This window comes from Candoia aspera, chromosome 17 (genome assembly GCF_035149785.1).
Source record: "Candoia aspera isolate rCanAsp1 chromosome 17, rCanAsp1.hap2, whole genome shotgun sequence".
NCBI lineage: Eukaryota > Metazoa > Chordata > Lepidosauria > Squamata > Boidae > Candoia > Candoia aspera.
This window is the reverse complement of record NC_086169.1, coordinates 267,546-281,766: the sequence shown is the minus strand read 5'-3', so window position 1 is coordinate 281,766 and position 14,221 is coordinate 267,546. Positions and strand designations below refer to the sequence as shown.

Here is a 14,221-nt window from a genome sequence, read left to right as displayed (position 1 = left end):
GGAAGGGGGACTGGATTCGGGGTGCATGGAAGTGGTTCAGTGCTTTAGAGAAGGTCATGGGGTCGAAGGAGAAGGCCCACCCAGCTGGGCTGGAAGGCGTTCCCAGAATTGGGTGGCACCAGCCTACTTTTTCCCTTTGCTCCAAACCACATGGAGGTTGGCTTTCCCAAACACTTTGCTCCTGGTTTCCAGCTTGGGAGGAGCATTACCCCCGGGTCAAATGGCACTGCTGTTTCTGAGTTCAGTCCCGTTACCCAGCCAGCCACCTGGTTCCTCTGCATCCCCGCAAGCCTTCTCCTGTGGGCACCTTGATCTGTAAATGACGCTCGGCAGGTTTTGCCCAACGGTTTGCATTGGATGGGGGCCCAAGCGCCCGAGTCCGGCTTACATTTTGCACACCCAGAGGAAGCAATGGCAGCTTTGGAGGCAAAGGGCTGTGGAGAGAAGCAGGGCTCTTGGCCCAGCAGAATTTTTTCCCTCCATACACAAATTATGTCTTGCGATGTGTGCTGGCCGTTATTTCTTCCTGGGCTCAACAATCAATAGGACTGCAGCGTTTTCTCTTATCTGGAGAGAAGTGACAGCCCCCTGAATGAAATCTCTGCAGTGCGTGATTATCACGGCTATAACTCTGTTCCGCTGGTGAGGGACCCGCTCTGGGGCTGGCATGAAGAGGCGGTCTGTGTGTGTGCTTGTGTGTGTGTGCGCACGCACCTGTGCTCACCACATGTGCTTGTGTTGTGTGAGAGACAGAATAGTCTTTCTGGGGTCCAGAATATTAACACCACACTGCAATTTTTTAAATGTGCCCATCGCAGCAGCCCTGCAAGTGGACGCCGTCACTCCCGTTGCATGTTTATTGACGTTTGGAAAAGTGTTACTAAGTTTTCCAAGTGGTTTTGGTTGTTGTTTTTAAATAAATGGCTACAGGCAGCATTTACATTAAATAATAAATAAGCACAGAGGGGGAGAGATGGGGAATGAAAGTCTCCCGGTCAACCCCCCGTCTTGCTCAGCCCTTCAGTCTGTTTGGCTTCCCTCCTGCAAAGCCTCTGGGGAAAGGGCAGCTGGGGAGAAGGCCTATTTCACACCTGAGGCAGGCTGTTCACACTTCCTCCCATCCCAATCTGCATCTTCTACAGCTGGGCATCAACAGGGCTTCAGTTTCCACATAGTTAAGCCTCCCTCCCTCCAAACATGGGGCATCCCAAGTGTTTTGAACACGGATTGTTCCCCAGCTGCGGCCTTGCCAGAAGATTGTGGGGTTTGATTTGCGGGCGGAGGGCTCTGCTGCCTTCAGGGGTTAAATCCGGACCTGCAGAGGAGTCACGGACAGCGTGGGGTCCTTTCATACAGCCTTGCGTGAACTCTAGCACCTGGAGCCACCTCTCTTTCTGGGCAGCTGAAAGGGTCTTCCCAATGTTTCTGGTGATGATGCAGAGGCAGACTGGCAGGGAGGACCCCTTAGTCCTGTCTTTGCAGGCCTGGAGCCATACTGTCCTCCACAAGCCTCCGCATCGCTCAGCCTGTGAGAATGGGGACGGCTTTTCGCTCTCTGCCCCGCCAGCACTTGGGCACACTTGGGCTCTGGGGTTTGTGGGCTGACCAGCTTGGAGTGTCCTGGGACATCGTACAACGGTGAAAGGGGGGGAGGCCCGAGCCTGCCAGGGCTCACCCAGAGGCTGGAACTGGCGGGCCAAGGGGTACCCTGCTGGGGGGGATTGCCTTGGGGGCCCCTTCAAGCCTGCTGGGCCTGCTGCCCTCCCAGATTTTTGGGTGCTGAGTGGGTGGGATGTCTTGAGTGCTTTGCATTCATTGGTGGGGAAGATGCAGACTTACTGATGCTGCAGTTGGGTGGGAAACCTATCGAGCTGTGTGGGGTTTTCGATGGCGCTGCTGAAAGCCTGGGAAATGGGGGGATGTTCAAGTGCTTTCTGGGTGCCAGAAAGTGCCTCCTGGGTCAGGGGCTTTGTGGGGCCCTTTAACCCACCCACCCCCGCCTTCACTCTGCCATGAATTATCCCTCCATCCGTAGTTCTCAATTCTCTGGGGCTGCAAGGGCAGCCTTTGGCTGATTAATACATTGACTGGGCCCCTCTTCTTAAAATCCAGCTCAGAAGCGAACAACAATCAATTAGGTGACACATTTTTAACATGTTAATGATTATTTCAACAAATTCTTTCGAAAAGAAAAGGCTCCCCCAGATGGCGGGTACAGATGGCAAAGAGGCATTAAGAGGGGGCGAGAGGAAAGGAGCGGAGTGCAACCCTGCTTTAGTGGGCAGTGTTGGCGCAATGGCACCCCTGTTTCCAATGGGGTGTGTGCTTCTCCTGCTCCTTCTGCGCCTTGTGGGCCTAGACTTACCTGGGGGGTTCCTTCCACCCTCTCAGCGCTGCACTTGCGGGTCTGTTGGGGTCCTTGGCTTCCAGGAGGCTTCTGGTTTTACATTCCCCCTTTCTTGCCCCCAGCCCCCCAGCCTCTTGGGTTTGGCACTCCTCTTAGCCACTCTTCTGGCTGATGGTGCCAAACGCACAGAGGGGCCCCCCAGATCTCCCTGCCTCGTGGCCTGAGTTCGTGTGTCATGAAGCTCCGAGAGATGAGAATCCCTTTTCTGCATCCTCTCATCAAGCTGCCTGATGTGGACCCGCCTGCCCAGATCTGCCACAGTTAAGCTGCAAGTCTTCCTTCCTTTAATCCCTGGGTTAGGCGGGGGGCGTTACCTTGTTTGTGGCTCAAGCAGAAGGCTCCTGAGGACCTGGGCGGCTTGAATCCCAGAGCACTGGTGAGCTGGGAGAGTGGCTTCTCTGCCCCCAGAGTGCAGAAGAATCCCACAGGGCCCTTCTCTGGTGTAAGCGTGATCTCCGTCACCAGGGCAGGCACTTGCGAGCAAGACGCAAAGGGACCCCTGCGCGTCTCCTTCTCTTGAACGCATCCTGGGAAGCCCAGTGCAGTTGCCCCAAATCAGGAATGCTTTCAGGAACTGAGAAGATCTCCATTTGGGTTTTAATCAGCTGAACCACTCGCAAGCGCCACAGGGAAACGATCACATTTTGAGACAGTGCTCCCAGCAAACACATTGCGTCCTATTGTGGACTGCTGTCGCGTCTTGGACAAACCTAGTTATTTTAAGGAGGCTTATGGGACCCTTGAGAATTTGCAGTTCTGTTTCGGCTTCCCACTGTCAGAGACCGTTTGTGATGCAGCTGAACTTGGGTCAGATCATCAGGCTGGCCTCCCTCTGCCGCCAATCAATCTCCCACCGCTTCGGGGCTGATGATTCATTGGCCGTGTGACCAACCATGCTCCTTTGGCAAGCGAGCAAGCGGGCAAGTGAGCCAGCGGCTTGGGTCCAGCTCTGGGCAGGAGGAGGGCACAGGGGTTGCATTCTGCACCCCCAGCCTCTCGGGAGAGCAGCACCCCTTCCTACATCCTGGGCAGGGTGGCAAAGCCTCCAGCAAGAGCTTTGGTAGAGAGTGGTAAGGAAGAGCGCCACCTGCTGACCAGGGCAGCAATGGCAGGCCTCCTGCCCCTTTCCGGCATTCTGGGGAAAACACCCAGAGCTGTTGGCAGAGCACCTGTGTTTCCTGTAACTGGCATGATACAGACCTTGAAAGTGGCCTCCCAGTTCGGCTGCCCAGCCATAGCTGACACTTTTGCTTGTGGCCATCCTCAGCAGCTCAAGGTTAGACTGCCATTGTCCATGGCAGCTCGGCAGGCCCAATTCCCATCCGTTATTGAAGTAAACAAGGACGCGAGAGCCTCAGCCCTCCTCTTCCTCCTCTCCTAGTTCTCCAGACCCGCTTCACGGAGGAACCCGAGGACCAGACCGTAGTGGCTGGGCAGCGGGTGGTGCTGTCCTGCGTGGTGCTGAACTACTCCGGGATTGTGCAGTGGACCAAAGATGGCCTGGCTCTGGGAATGGGGCAAGGCCTCAAAGGTGAGTCTTCCCTCCCCTTGGGGTGGGGGTCCTCCCAGAATATCTTCTCTGGAAACTGTCCGGCTCCCCCGACGTGCCTGCCCCACGCCCGTCACAGGGCTTTGTGCTCCGAAAACGCCAGCGGCCCTGGGAGGTGGGGCGTGGGTGGGGGGCAAGACCGCTGGAAGAGAAGGCCCTTCCTTTCCCCTCCCAGCATCAGCCGGGCCTCTTCCCAGCCAGCGTCGCTCCCACGCAGCCCGACAGCGCCACCTCTCTGGCGCGGACAGCCGAGCGATGAGGCCCCCTAATTCATCTGCCGCCTCGTATTAATTAATTTGGCAGCTTTCTGTGATTTTTTATTCTGCAGACGTCTGCCTCACCTGCTTTCATTCCTCAGAAGGGATCATCCCCCGTTTAAGACACTCAAATTTTGCACCAAGGTGACCCCACTCAATGCAGAAGGAACGGCTGCTTTGAGGGCCTGCTGTGCTCATTGTCCTGCATTGCTTGCAGTGGGGCCATGAACTAGGCTGCCCCATTGGCCCCCCATTTCTTGGTCACTGGGAGTGGTGCAACTCACACGCTCCCTACGTGTCCTCTTGGTTGGGGAGGTTATGTGCTGCATGTTCGAGCCTCTCTTTGCAGACATCCTAAGGACCAGGGACTTACCTTTTGCCACTGATGTTGAGCCCAATGCTACATTCAGTCCAAATCCTGTGGAAATCTCCAGAGGGTGCAGATGGGAGGGGAAGAGGGGTGGGGTGTCTCCCCAATCTGTTGAGGCAATGCTACCCAACTGACATTCACACACTTGGAGCTTACAAATATTGGGAACAAGTAATTGGCAGAATTTGCAAGTGGGCTGGGAGGGGCTTTGCAGAGCCTCGCTAAGTCCAGGCAGAGCAAAAAGCAGGCAAAACAGATTGGAGATGCTCCAGTGAAGGGGCGGCGATGCCAGCCGGGGTCCAGGCCCCACTCCACTTGGCGCCATGTTTTGCCTGGCTCCCTGCTCACCCCCACCTCTTTCCTCAGCCTGGCCACGCTACCGGATCATTGGGGCTACTGACTCCGGCCAGTTCAACCTGGAGATCACCGACGCGGAGCTCTCCGACGATGCCTTGTATGAGTGCCAGGCCACAGAGGCTGCCCTGCGATCGCGACGTGCCAAGTTGACAGTCCTCAGTGAGTGTTTGTGGGGGGGGGGTGTCCCAGCCTTTCCTGCTCTGCTGCCCGGCTGCATTTGCCCAGCAAAAATTTGGTTTCAAGTGCGTCTCCTTCTGCCCGCCAACGTGGTCCATCTGTTAGAGCAAGCCTGCCTCCTTGAAAGAGAGGTGTCTTCTGTAGCTGGCCCTGATCCCTTTATTGGGAGCGCTTTCGGCAGCCAGGGCCGGCTCTCCCAGAGCCTGGAGCTCAGGAGGGAGGCTCCAGCCGGCCAGTGCCTTGTGTCCTCAGTGGGATGAAGCGCATGGCTCCCTTTTGGAGAAACATGGCTGGAGCCCCAGCAACGGCCTCCTCTCCCCACTTTCCTCCCGTGGCCTCCCTGTCGCACATCCCGAGGCTTCCTCCAGTGGATTGCATGCACCCACCCACCCCTGCTAATGCATTAATATATATTCATGGCAAGCTAGAATTACAGTGGCTCCAGGTGCTGAATTTTTTTCTGTTTCAGAGGTTTCAGTGCTTCATAAAAAGTGGGGGAATGGGGGTCTCTGCTGATCTCCCTGTCTTTTCCACTGGGAATGGGAGGGTCGCTAAAAGGTGGAGAAAAACTCCAGCTGAGCCGCAAGAGACCCCTCCCCAGAGGGGGCAGTATTTTAGAGCTCCGGCCCAAGGCAGGGGTCCTCCCCCACTGATGATGGACCCTGGCACCTCTTCCTTCTTGTCCTGCCACTAGTTGTTCCTTTGGCCTCATCTGCCCCTTCTTTTCCTGCGGGGTGGGAGACCCTGTGGCTCCACCTGGCTCAGCTGCCCTTCCCAGGCCGTGTCCCCTGCCTCACCCTGCCTGTCCCCTCGTCCACTTTCTGTTCAGGGCCGGGAGCCGGGCACTTGGGCTGGGCCGACCCAGTTCTTTCCTCTTCCCTGGAACAAGTTTTTGCCATGTTGCAGTTACTACTTTTAAATTAAAGGGTAATAAATCAGTCGTGATCTTCTCTCGATCTAAGAAAGATGGATCCATCACAGGGACAGGCGAGGCGCTTCATCTTCCTGCGTGGCAGTTGCCAGGCTGAATCTTCCCATAAGGGGGGTGGGGGGGGGAGAGAGAGGCGGCAGTCCAACTGGGCCTGTCGCTCCCTTGTCACTTGGATCAGAGTCTTCCTGCCACTGACGCATCTCCAGGGTCTCAGAACCGCCTGCCTGCTTGTTCCTCTCCCTCAAGGGGCTGGAAGGCCCCTCCATCTCCTCTGGCTTGCTTCTACTGAGCTAGTTTTTAAAATTAGACTGCTTGAAAGAAAGAGGCGAGGGGAGCCAAGATGTTGGTCTGTGCCCTTGCTCCGAGCATCCTGCACTTCTCCCCAGAGACAGCCGGTTCTGGTCTTCCTGTCTCCTTGCCCATCTGTGGCATAGTTGCCCATTGCAGCCCACCCAGCGGGAAGGGGGCCCAGCCCTGTCTCTGCACAAGGGCTGGGCCCCAAACTGGCTGGGCTCCTGTTCAGGATCTGGGTTGGGCACACACAGATTGTAGACCGACCTGTGGACATGGGTGGCTATGCCTGTTTCCCTTGCAGTTCCTCCCGAAGACCCTGTGATTGACGGGGCCCCTGAGATCCTTCTCCGCGCAGGCACACCGCACAACCTCACCTGCCGGGCACAAAACGCCAAGCCCGCAGCCACGATCGTCTGGTTCCGCGATGGGTTGCTCCAGTCTGAAGCTGCCACCGCCACGGTACGCCAAGCAACTTCAGTGGGGGGCTGCTAGGGGCCGGAATGTCCTTTGAGAAAATTGACCCTTGTAGGCATGATTTGAGACCAAGATCTAGTGCAGAAGCTGAGTCCTCCCCACCCTGGGCCCTCTAGACGTATCGGACTGCAGCCCTCCTAATCCCCAGGGAGCCTCTCTTGAGACGTTCAGAGGCGCTGCAGATCTGAGCCTGGAGTGCCGCGTGAGAAGGGTGAATCCTGCTCTGCTGCAAATGGGTTTCCCTCCACCTCCTCTTTCCTCCTGGGAGCACTTCCCTCCCCCGGCCCCCCTTCTTAATTTCATTTCTCTCCCCCAACCCCAGAATAACCTTCCCACAGGCAGCTTTGTCAGCCTACTTGCTCCTGCGAGGGCCATTTCTCGCTCATTATCCCCAAGCAGTTTATGGTGCGTTGACATTAATTTGGGCGACCTCGTTGGGCATTTAATAGGCATGGCTGAAATGGCCTGGAAACGCTTTGGTTCCAGGCTAATTTGGAAGCAGTGATTGGTGCAATTGCCCCCAGATTCGTGGCAGGGCACAGGAAGGGCTCCTGGGCACCACAGCAGGTTTCCTCTCTGGGGCTCGTTCCAACAAAAGACTGAGTGGCTGCTTCATTTCTGACACCCCTTTGCAGAAGCCTCCCCTGGGGACAGCATAGACCAAAGAAGACTCCAGGATCCTTTATCGGGAGTGGGGGGGGGGGTTATTCACCAGAGGGAAATGCCAGGCCAGTCTTGACTCCAGGGAGGGAGGCTGTGTGTGGGTCAGGGGAGAGAATCTAGGTCTTGGATTAGAGATTCTGATGGCCCCCCCATCTCCCTTGGCCGTGTTTCCATGCTTCCTGCATCTGTTGCCTCTCCAGGAAGTCTTGATGGATGGAAAAAGACAGACCACCATTAGCCAGCTGCTCATCACGCCCACTGACCTGGACATCGGGCGAGTCTACGTGTGCCGTTGCAGCAACGATGCCATCCCTGCGGGCAAGGAGGCCTCCATCAAGCTCAACGTTCACCGTAAGGAGAGCCCCTTTGGGTCACCGGGGTCCCAAGCCTTCACAGAAGGCTTTTGTTCAGAAGGGGCTCTTCTAGCCATGGAAGAAGGGGAGGAGCACGGCTGATTTGCTGGGGACAAATGAGGGTGCTTGCAAAGTTGAAGGAGAGGAGACGGCAAAGCGTCCTTGCACGAGCTGGTCAATATTTTGCTTCTGGAATTCATCCTGGCCGGGACAACAGGGGCTTTGGCTGGCTGGCATGTGCTATGGCCAGCCTGGCTGTAGGCCCATCCAGGAGCCCGGCAAGAGAGGACGCCTTCGGTGGCATGCATAGGAGGAATTTGATGGTGGTCAAGAACCATGCAGCCATTAGCCGAACGGCAAGAAATCTGGGCATGTTGCTGGGATACAGGCCCAGTTCACAGCAGAACATGCAGCTGTCGGCCACGTGGCTGTTAATGGTTCTTCTGCATGACAGACCCTCCGACGGTGACGCTGTCCATTCAGCCACAGACGGTGCAGGAAGGAGAAAGAGTCACCTTCACCTGCTTGGCCAATGCCAATCCGGAGATCAAAGGCTACCGGTGAGCTGGGCACGCCTCTCGAGAGGGGCCGGTGGGGTTGATGGGCATCCAGAGCCTCAGCTGCTCTTCCAGGGAGGCTCCCTGAACACTCGGCTCGATGGGTTGCCTGTCCTCTGACCCTGCCAGGTGGGCCAAAGGTGGAACGATTATCGAGGATGCCAAGGAGAGCAAGTACGAGACACAGGTGGACTACACCTTCTTTACGGAGCCCGTCTCTTGTGAAGTGCGCAACGACGTGGGCAGCACCAACGTTAGCACCCTGGTGGATGTCCACTGTGAGTGGAGGGCCAAGCTGCCGGGCGTGCAGCCGTGAGGGGAGAGAGGGTGGCCCTCTCTAGGGAAGCCACGCCTCCTTCCCGCGGTCCCTCCCACTCCCAGCCCCAAAGCCTTTGATCCCCATCTGCCCTCCTGACCAGGTCCTGGGCTCCAGGGCTCCCTCTTGGGCCTTTGGGGGAAGAGGGGCCACGCCGTCAGCAATTCTTACCCCTGCCCTCCTCTGCCAGTTGCTCCTCGGATCGTGGTGGATCCAAAGCCCATGACCACTGACATCGGCTCGGATGTTACCTTGACCTGCGTGTGGACCGGGAACCCTCCCCTGACCCTCACCTGGGCCAAGAAGGAATCCAACATGGTGCGTCCCCTCTCTGCCCCCAGGTGACCGGGGGAGGAGAGTTCAAACAATCCTGTCTTAGAAGCCGGTCCAGCGTTGGATGGGGGTTGAAACCATGTCTCAGTTAGGTTTTCTAGGGAGGGAGGGGGGAGGGAAGGCGCTGCCCCTTGCTGGGCCCACCCTCTTTCCCCTCCACCAATGGCGCCTTCATCTGTTTGCGCCCCCAGATACTCAGCAACAGCAACCAGCTGTACCTCAAGTCCGTCACACAGGCAGACGCGGGGCTATACGTCTGCAAGGCCATTGTGCCACGGATCGGGGTGGGTGAGCGCGAAGTGGCCCTCTTTGTCAACGGTGAGTGAGGGCAGGGACACCGTCCACTGACTGGGCAAGGTGCCAGTGGCAGCTGCTTTGGAGGCCCTTCCCAGAGGGATGCGCTGCGGGTGGTGCCAGCGAGGAAGGGAAGGCCAGCCCTTGGCCGCTGCATGAGCCAAGCAGGACATTGACCGTCTTGGCTTCCTGGGAATTCCAGGGGTGGGCCTGAGCAGGAAGCTGAAAAACAGCCCAGGAGGAGGCAGGACAAGTCTATGGACCACCATTCCCAAGACATGGTTTTTCTGTTCCTTCTGGCTGAGGAGAGCCGCCCCCCCCCCCCCGTGGTAACCCCTTTTCTGTCCTTCCCCAGGTCCTCCTATAATTTCCAGCAATTCCGTCCAGTATGCTGTGCGGGGCGACCGAGGGAAGGTGGAATGCTTCATTGGGAGCACCCCCCTCCCCGACCGAATAGTGAGTCCTTTGTGGCACCAGGGAGGCATACCTTGGGGAAGCTGGTTTGGGGCAGGGAGTCTGTAGGAATTTGGGGTCTCCCACAGGAGGCTGGCCAGGCGGCTGATGGACTTCAAGAGCTCTTTTCTCCTCTCCGCCCCCTTCCCTCCCCCTCGAAGGCGTGGGGCTGGAAGGAGAACGTCCTGGAGGCGGGCACTCTGGAGCGCTACACCGTGGAGCGGAGCAACACCGACGACGGGGTGCTCTCCACCCTCACCATCAACAACGTGATGGAGGTGGACTTCCAGACGCGCTACAACTGCACCGCCTGGAACACCTTTGGTCCGCGGACGGCCATCATTCAGTTGGAGGAGAAAGGTGGGCGGTCAAGAGGAGGCAGTTGGCGAGCGCAGGGAAGGCCTCTCACAGCACTTTCGCTGTGGGCCGGGGGCTCAGCCACAGCTGCCCTTGCACCCCAGGGAAGCTCATGAGCCGGCTGGGAAAGGGGGGCAGACCCCCCCCCCCGCACTGTCGGCCCTGAGTACACAAACTTTGGTGGCCCTCTTGCCCTACCGTCTGCCTCCGCAAGGAGACAGCATGGCGTGCCTTTGGCTCAGAACAGAATGGGGAAAAGCCAAAATGTAACCCCTCGCTCGATTGAGAGGGCCTCGTCTTCATTCCACTTCCCACTCCCCTTCCGCAGAGGTTTTGCCAGTGGGCATAATTGCGGGTGCCACCATTGGAGCCGGTATTTTGCTCATCTTCTGCTTCATTGCGCTGGGCTGTTTCCTGTACCGACGTCGCAAAGGGAGTGAGTGTCTGGCGTTCGTGGGATAACTGGTTTGTGCTGGATGAGGCGACCGTAGCTCTGGTTTACAAAGTGGCCAAGCTGGGGGCCCAGTCCCCAAAGGGCAGGCAGCTGGTATTAATTTAGCAGCGTACTGCTCCTAGCTGGGGAAGCTCTATTGGCCAAAGCTCATTTCTCTCGTTTCATTTTCAAGCTGCGCCCAGGGGTGACCCTCATTCCATCAGCCAGGTCAGGGTTGAGAGCTTGAATCTAGTGCCCACGCCATGTGGGAATTCACATTAGAGGACACCTTCCGACCTGCTTCCCCAGCATCCCACCGTCTGCCTCGCCCTTCCTCCTGCCAGCTGGACCTGGCAATGCCAAACTTTGCCAGAAAGGCCCCAGGCAACTTCCCTGGGATACTAAGCATCTCTTTTCTCAGCACACCAGATCAAATCTTGGATTTAGTCAGCTGGGGAAATTAGTTGGGTGGTCTTTCTGTCCTTTGGCACGAAGAACCATTCCCCAAGGGAAGTACTGCTTAGCACTGGGGGCTCAGCACGAGGAAAGCCAGGGGTTCTTCAGCTGCCAGGAGTAAAAAACAGGCCGAATTTTTCTCTTCTGCCCAGGCCGAAAAGATGTGACCCTGCGCAAGTTGGACATCAAAGTGGAGACGGTGAACCGGGAGCCCCTGACGCTGCACACGGACCGTGAGGAGGACACGGCCAGCGTCTCCACCGCAACGCGCGTCATGAAAGCCATTTACTCGGTGAGGGGCCTTCCTGCCCAGCCCCCTTCACCACAAACGTGTGAAGAAAAGGAGGGGGGACCCGGGCTGCTCCATCGTTGCCCCCTGCCATTTCTTCATTAACTTGACTGTTGGCAGGGGCGTCCACAAACCTGGGGGTCAGGAGTCATGGCGAACAATGTTCTTCTTTTGGCCCTTCGGAAATTAAGTCCCAGACTGAGGAGAGGGGGGTGTTTGTGGCTTGTGATTTGGTGGGGAGGTGTGTTAAGCCCCTCCAGGCAGCCACTGTGGATTAGCCGTGGATGTAGCGTGAAGGGCCAGATCGCAGAAAAGATGTGTGTGGTGGGGAGAGATCAACGCAGTGGTTGTGAAACACACCTGTAAAGTGCCACTGTGAAATGGTGAGCATGGCAGGCTTATGGCACAATAGGAACATCCCTGGAAAACAGCTGGGCCGTAGCTCGCGCAAGGCAAAATCCCAACCCCAGCAAGGTTTTCACAGGACACCGGCAAGAATGTAACAGGGGCAAAACTGTGCTTCAGACCGATACAAAGAATAACAGATATTGCCAGGCTGAAGTTTGGTGGGATCTTTCTCTCTTCCCATCCCCACTCTGCAGTCATTCAAGGACGACGTGGACCTGAAGCAGGACTTGCGTTGTGACACGGTTGACACACGGGAAGAATATGAGCTGAAGGTAAGAGGGTGGCTGCTGGTCCCAGCCAAAGAGCCCCCTTGGCATCCCTGTCAAGCTGGGGCTTGCCTTCCTTGCAACGAAGGCACCCGGCTGTCTGCCTGGGGCAGCCGAGGCGCATGGGGGATGGTCCGCTGACTCCGATTGACCCTGGAAGAGTTTGGGCCCTTTGCTGTGGGCAACGTGCCCCAGGGGCCATCGCGGCCTCTAAGCAGAAGAGCCTGCCGGTTCGTGAGAGCAGCCTCACTGAAGTGGTGCACCTCAGAGCCGCGCTCCTCACTTTCACCTTGCATGCGTTGTGCTCAGCAGCAGCAATTGCGAAGCCACTACGCTAAGCGGTTGAAGCCTTCCACTGCTGGACCGCTCCAACGTTGCTTTTTCCCTGTTCGTCCTCCAGGATCCAACCAACGGCTACTACAATGTCCGTGCCCACGAGGACAGGCCCTCTTCCCGCACGGTGCTCTACACGGACTACCGCACCACTGGCCCAGCTCGCTACGATGCTCGGCCATCCTCGCGCCTCTCCCATTCCAGTGGCTACGCCCAGCTCAGCACCTACAGCCGTGGCCCTGCCTCGGAATACAGCGGCGACCCGGTCCCGGGGCCCACACCGGGCACGGCCACCACCGACACGGCCAGCCAGCTGTCCTACGAGAACTATGGGGGGCACACAGGCTTCCCCCCGAGTGCCGGCTATGCCACCTACCGCCTTGGCTATACGCAGCCTCCACCGCCCGCCCTGGACCGGGCAGCCTACGACACGTACGACCCCCTGGGGAAGTACACCACGGCAACCCGCTTCTCGTACACCTCCTCGGACTACGGACAGCGTTTCCAGCAGCGTATGCAGACTCACGTCTGAACCGGGAGTTAAGTCCTGGTGGGGTGCAGGTACCTCATGACTGTCCCCTGATATTCAGGGGGCTCTTTCCTCCCCCCCCCCCGGCCTCCCTCCAGGCTGGACTTGTAGACAATGCAGCGTGGCACCTCCTCCCCGGCTGAGGACAGTCCAGCAGCAGCAGCCGCCCGGCCCAGCGTTTTGTACGGTTTCTTCCTCTGCTGCTTTTGCTCTCTGAGGGTCCTTCTGCAAGGGTCCGGTTCCTCCAGATGCCCTTCCGCGAAAGGGTCCCCTTTCCTCTTTGTAAAGGACAGATACGTGGGGGAGGGTAATGGGCAAAGTCAGACACCGAGCAGTGATTTTCTCCATCCTGCCTCTGCTGAAACTTCTATTCCATTTTATTACAAGAAGAGGCACCCAGTGGCAGGATCAGACGAAAGCAGCGGGCAATGTCCTACTCCTGGCACTGGTGACAATAGCAGGGGGCCAGCCCCATTCGGTACTCTGAGACCTTGGGGGTGGAGGTAGCTGCCAAGTGGGGGGCATCTGTCAGTTTTTAGCCCTGTCTCCCTGGACAAGCCAGGGTCAGGGCTGTCTGTGGTACAACAGCCTTAAAACCACCCTCAAAAGCTGGTCTGCACAGGGGGCAACACCTGGCTGGGAATTATCGAAGCTAAAATCTGTACACCTTGCGGAGCCCCTTTTGCTGAAGGCTGATGGAGTGAAAATTCTGCCCGTCTCAGCCACAACTGAGAATTGTGCAAATATTGGTACGAAATGGACTCCTTGGGGGGGATTTCCCTCCTCTCCCCCTTTCAGGAAGGTGTTAATGAAACCTGCACCCCAAGTGGGTCCTGGATGGAGCAGTTGTGGAAGAGCAGGAGAGGGAAGTGGGGGATCCTAGAAGTTGCTCGCAGGTGCACCCCCCTCGCCCGCTAAAGGGCCACTCAGGACCAAGCGAACCTGCCTTCCAGACCAGAATCATTTCTTCCAGCTAGGGCTCCTTCTGGAGCAGGAAATGGAAGCTAGAGCAGGACATGGCACTGTGGGTTCCCCCCCAAGCCTTCTGCCATGGCAGCCGCTCTGGAGGAAGCCCCTTCTGCCCCCCCCCCCAGGGCCTGCTCCTCCTCTGCAGCTGCCCTGGCTTTCCGCTCTCAGGGGCAGCCTGGTTGCAGGACTGGCTGGGATGACTGGAGGGGGAGTGGTTGTGCAGGAGACTGGACCTTTGGAAGGTTTGTGCGGGACACACTGTCCGTTCTCCTGCACCCCCCACACCCCCCACGGCTGCATTCTGAGGGCCAGACCTCACAGGAGCCTCTCCCCTCTTCCTGGAAATGAGGCCTGCCCCCTCCCCAGGAGGTGGGCCCAAGTTTTTTCCCGCTCTTT

At 57.6% G+C, this 14,221-nt stretch overlaps 1 protein-coding gene across 1 annotated transcript in view; it reads left to right on the top strand.

Annotated features, from left to right (window-relative positions):
- The window catches only part of KIRREL1 (kirre like nephrin family adhesion molecule 1), a 38,920-nt gene extending 24,699 nt beyond the window's left edge, over positions 1-14,221 (top strand). Inside the window, exons 2-15 of the mRNA XM_063316677.1 lie at positions 3,789-3,938; positions 4,950-5,099; positions 6,644-6,801; positions 7,680-7,830; positions 8,287-8,392; positions 8,519-8,667; positions 8,896-9,023; positions 9,230-9,356; positions 9,688-9,788; positions 9,947-10,145; positions 10,471-10,578; positions 11,184-11,323; positions 11,923-12,000; positions 12,395-14,221. Coding sequence (XP_063172747.1) covers positions 3,789-3,938; positions 4,950-5,099; positions 6,644-6,801; positions 7,680-7,830; positions 8,287-8,392; positions 8,519-8,667; positions 8,896-9,023; positions 9,230-9,356; positions 9,688-9,788; positions 9,947-10,145; positions 10,471-10,578; positions 11,184-11,323; positions 11,923-12,000; positions 12,395-12,859 — 2,210 coding nt within the window. The 3' untranslated portion in view covers positions 12,860-14,221. The remainder of the gene's footprint in view (positions 1-3,788; positions 3,939-4,949; positions 5,100-6,643; positions 6,802-7,679; positions 7,831-8,286; positions 8,393-8,518; positions 8,668-8,895; positions 9,024-9,229; positions 9,357-9,687; positions 9,789-9,946; positions 10,146-10,470; positions 10,579-11,183; positions 11,324-11,922; positions 12,001-12,394) is intronic.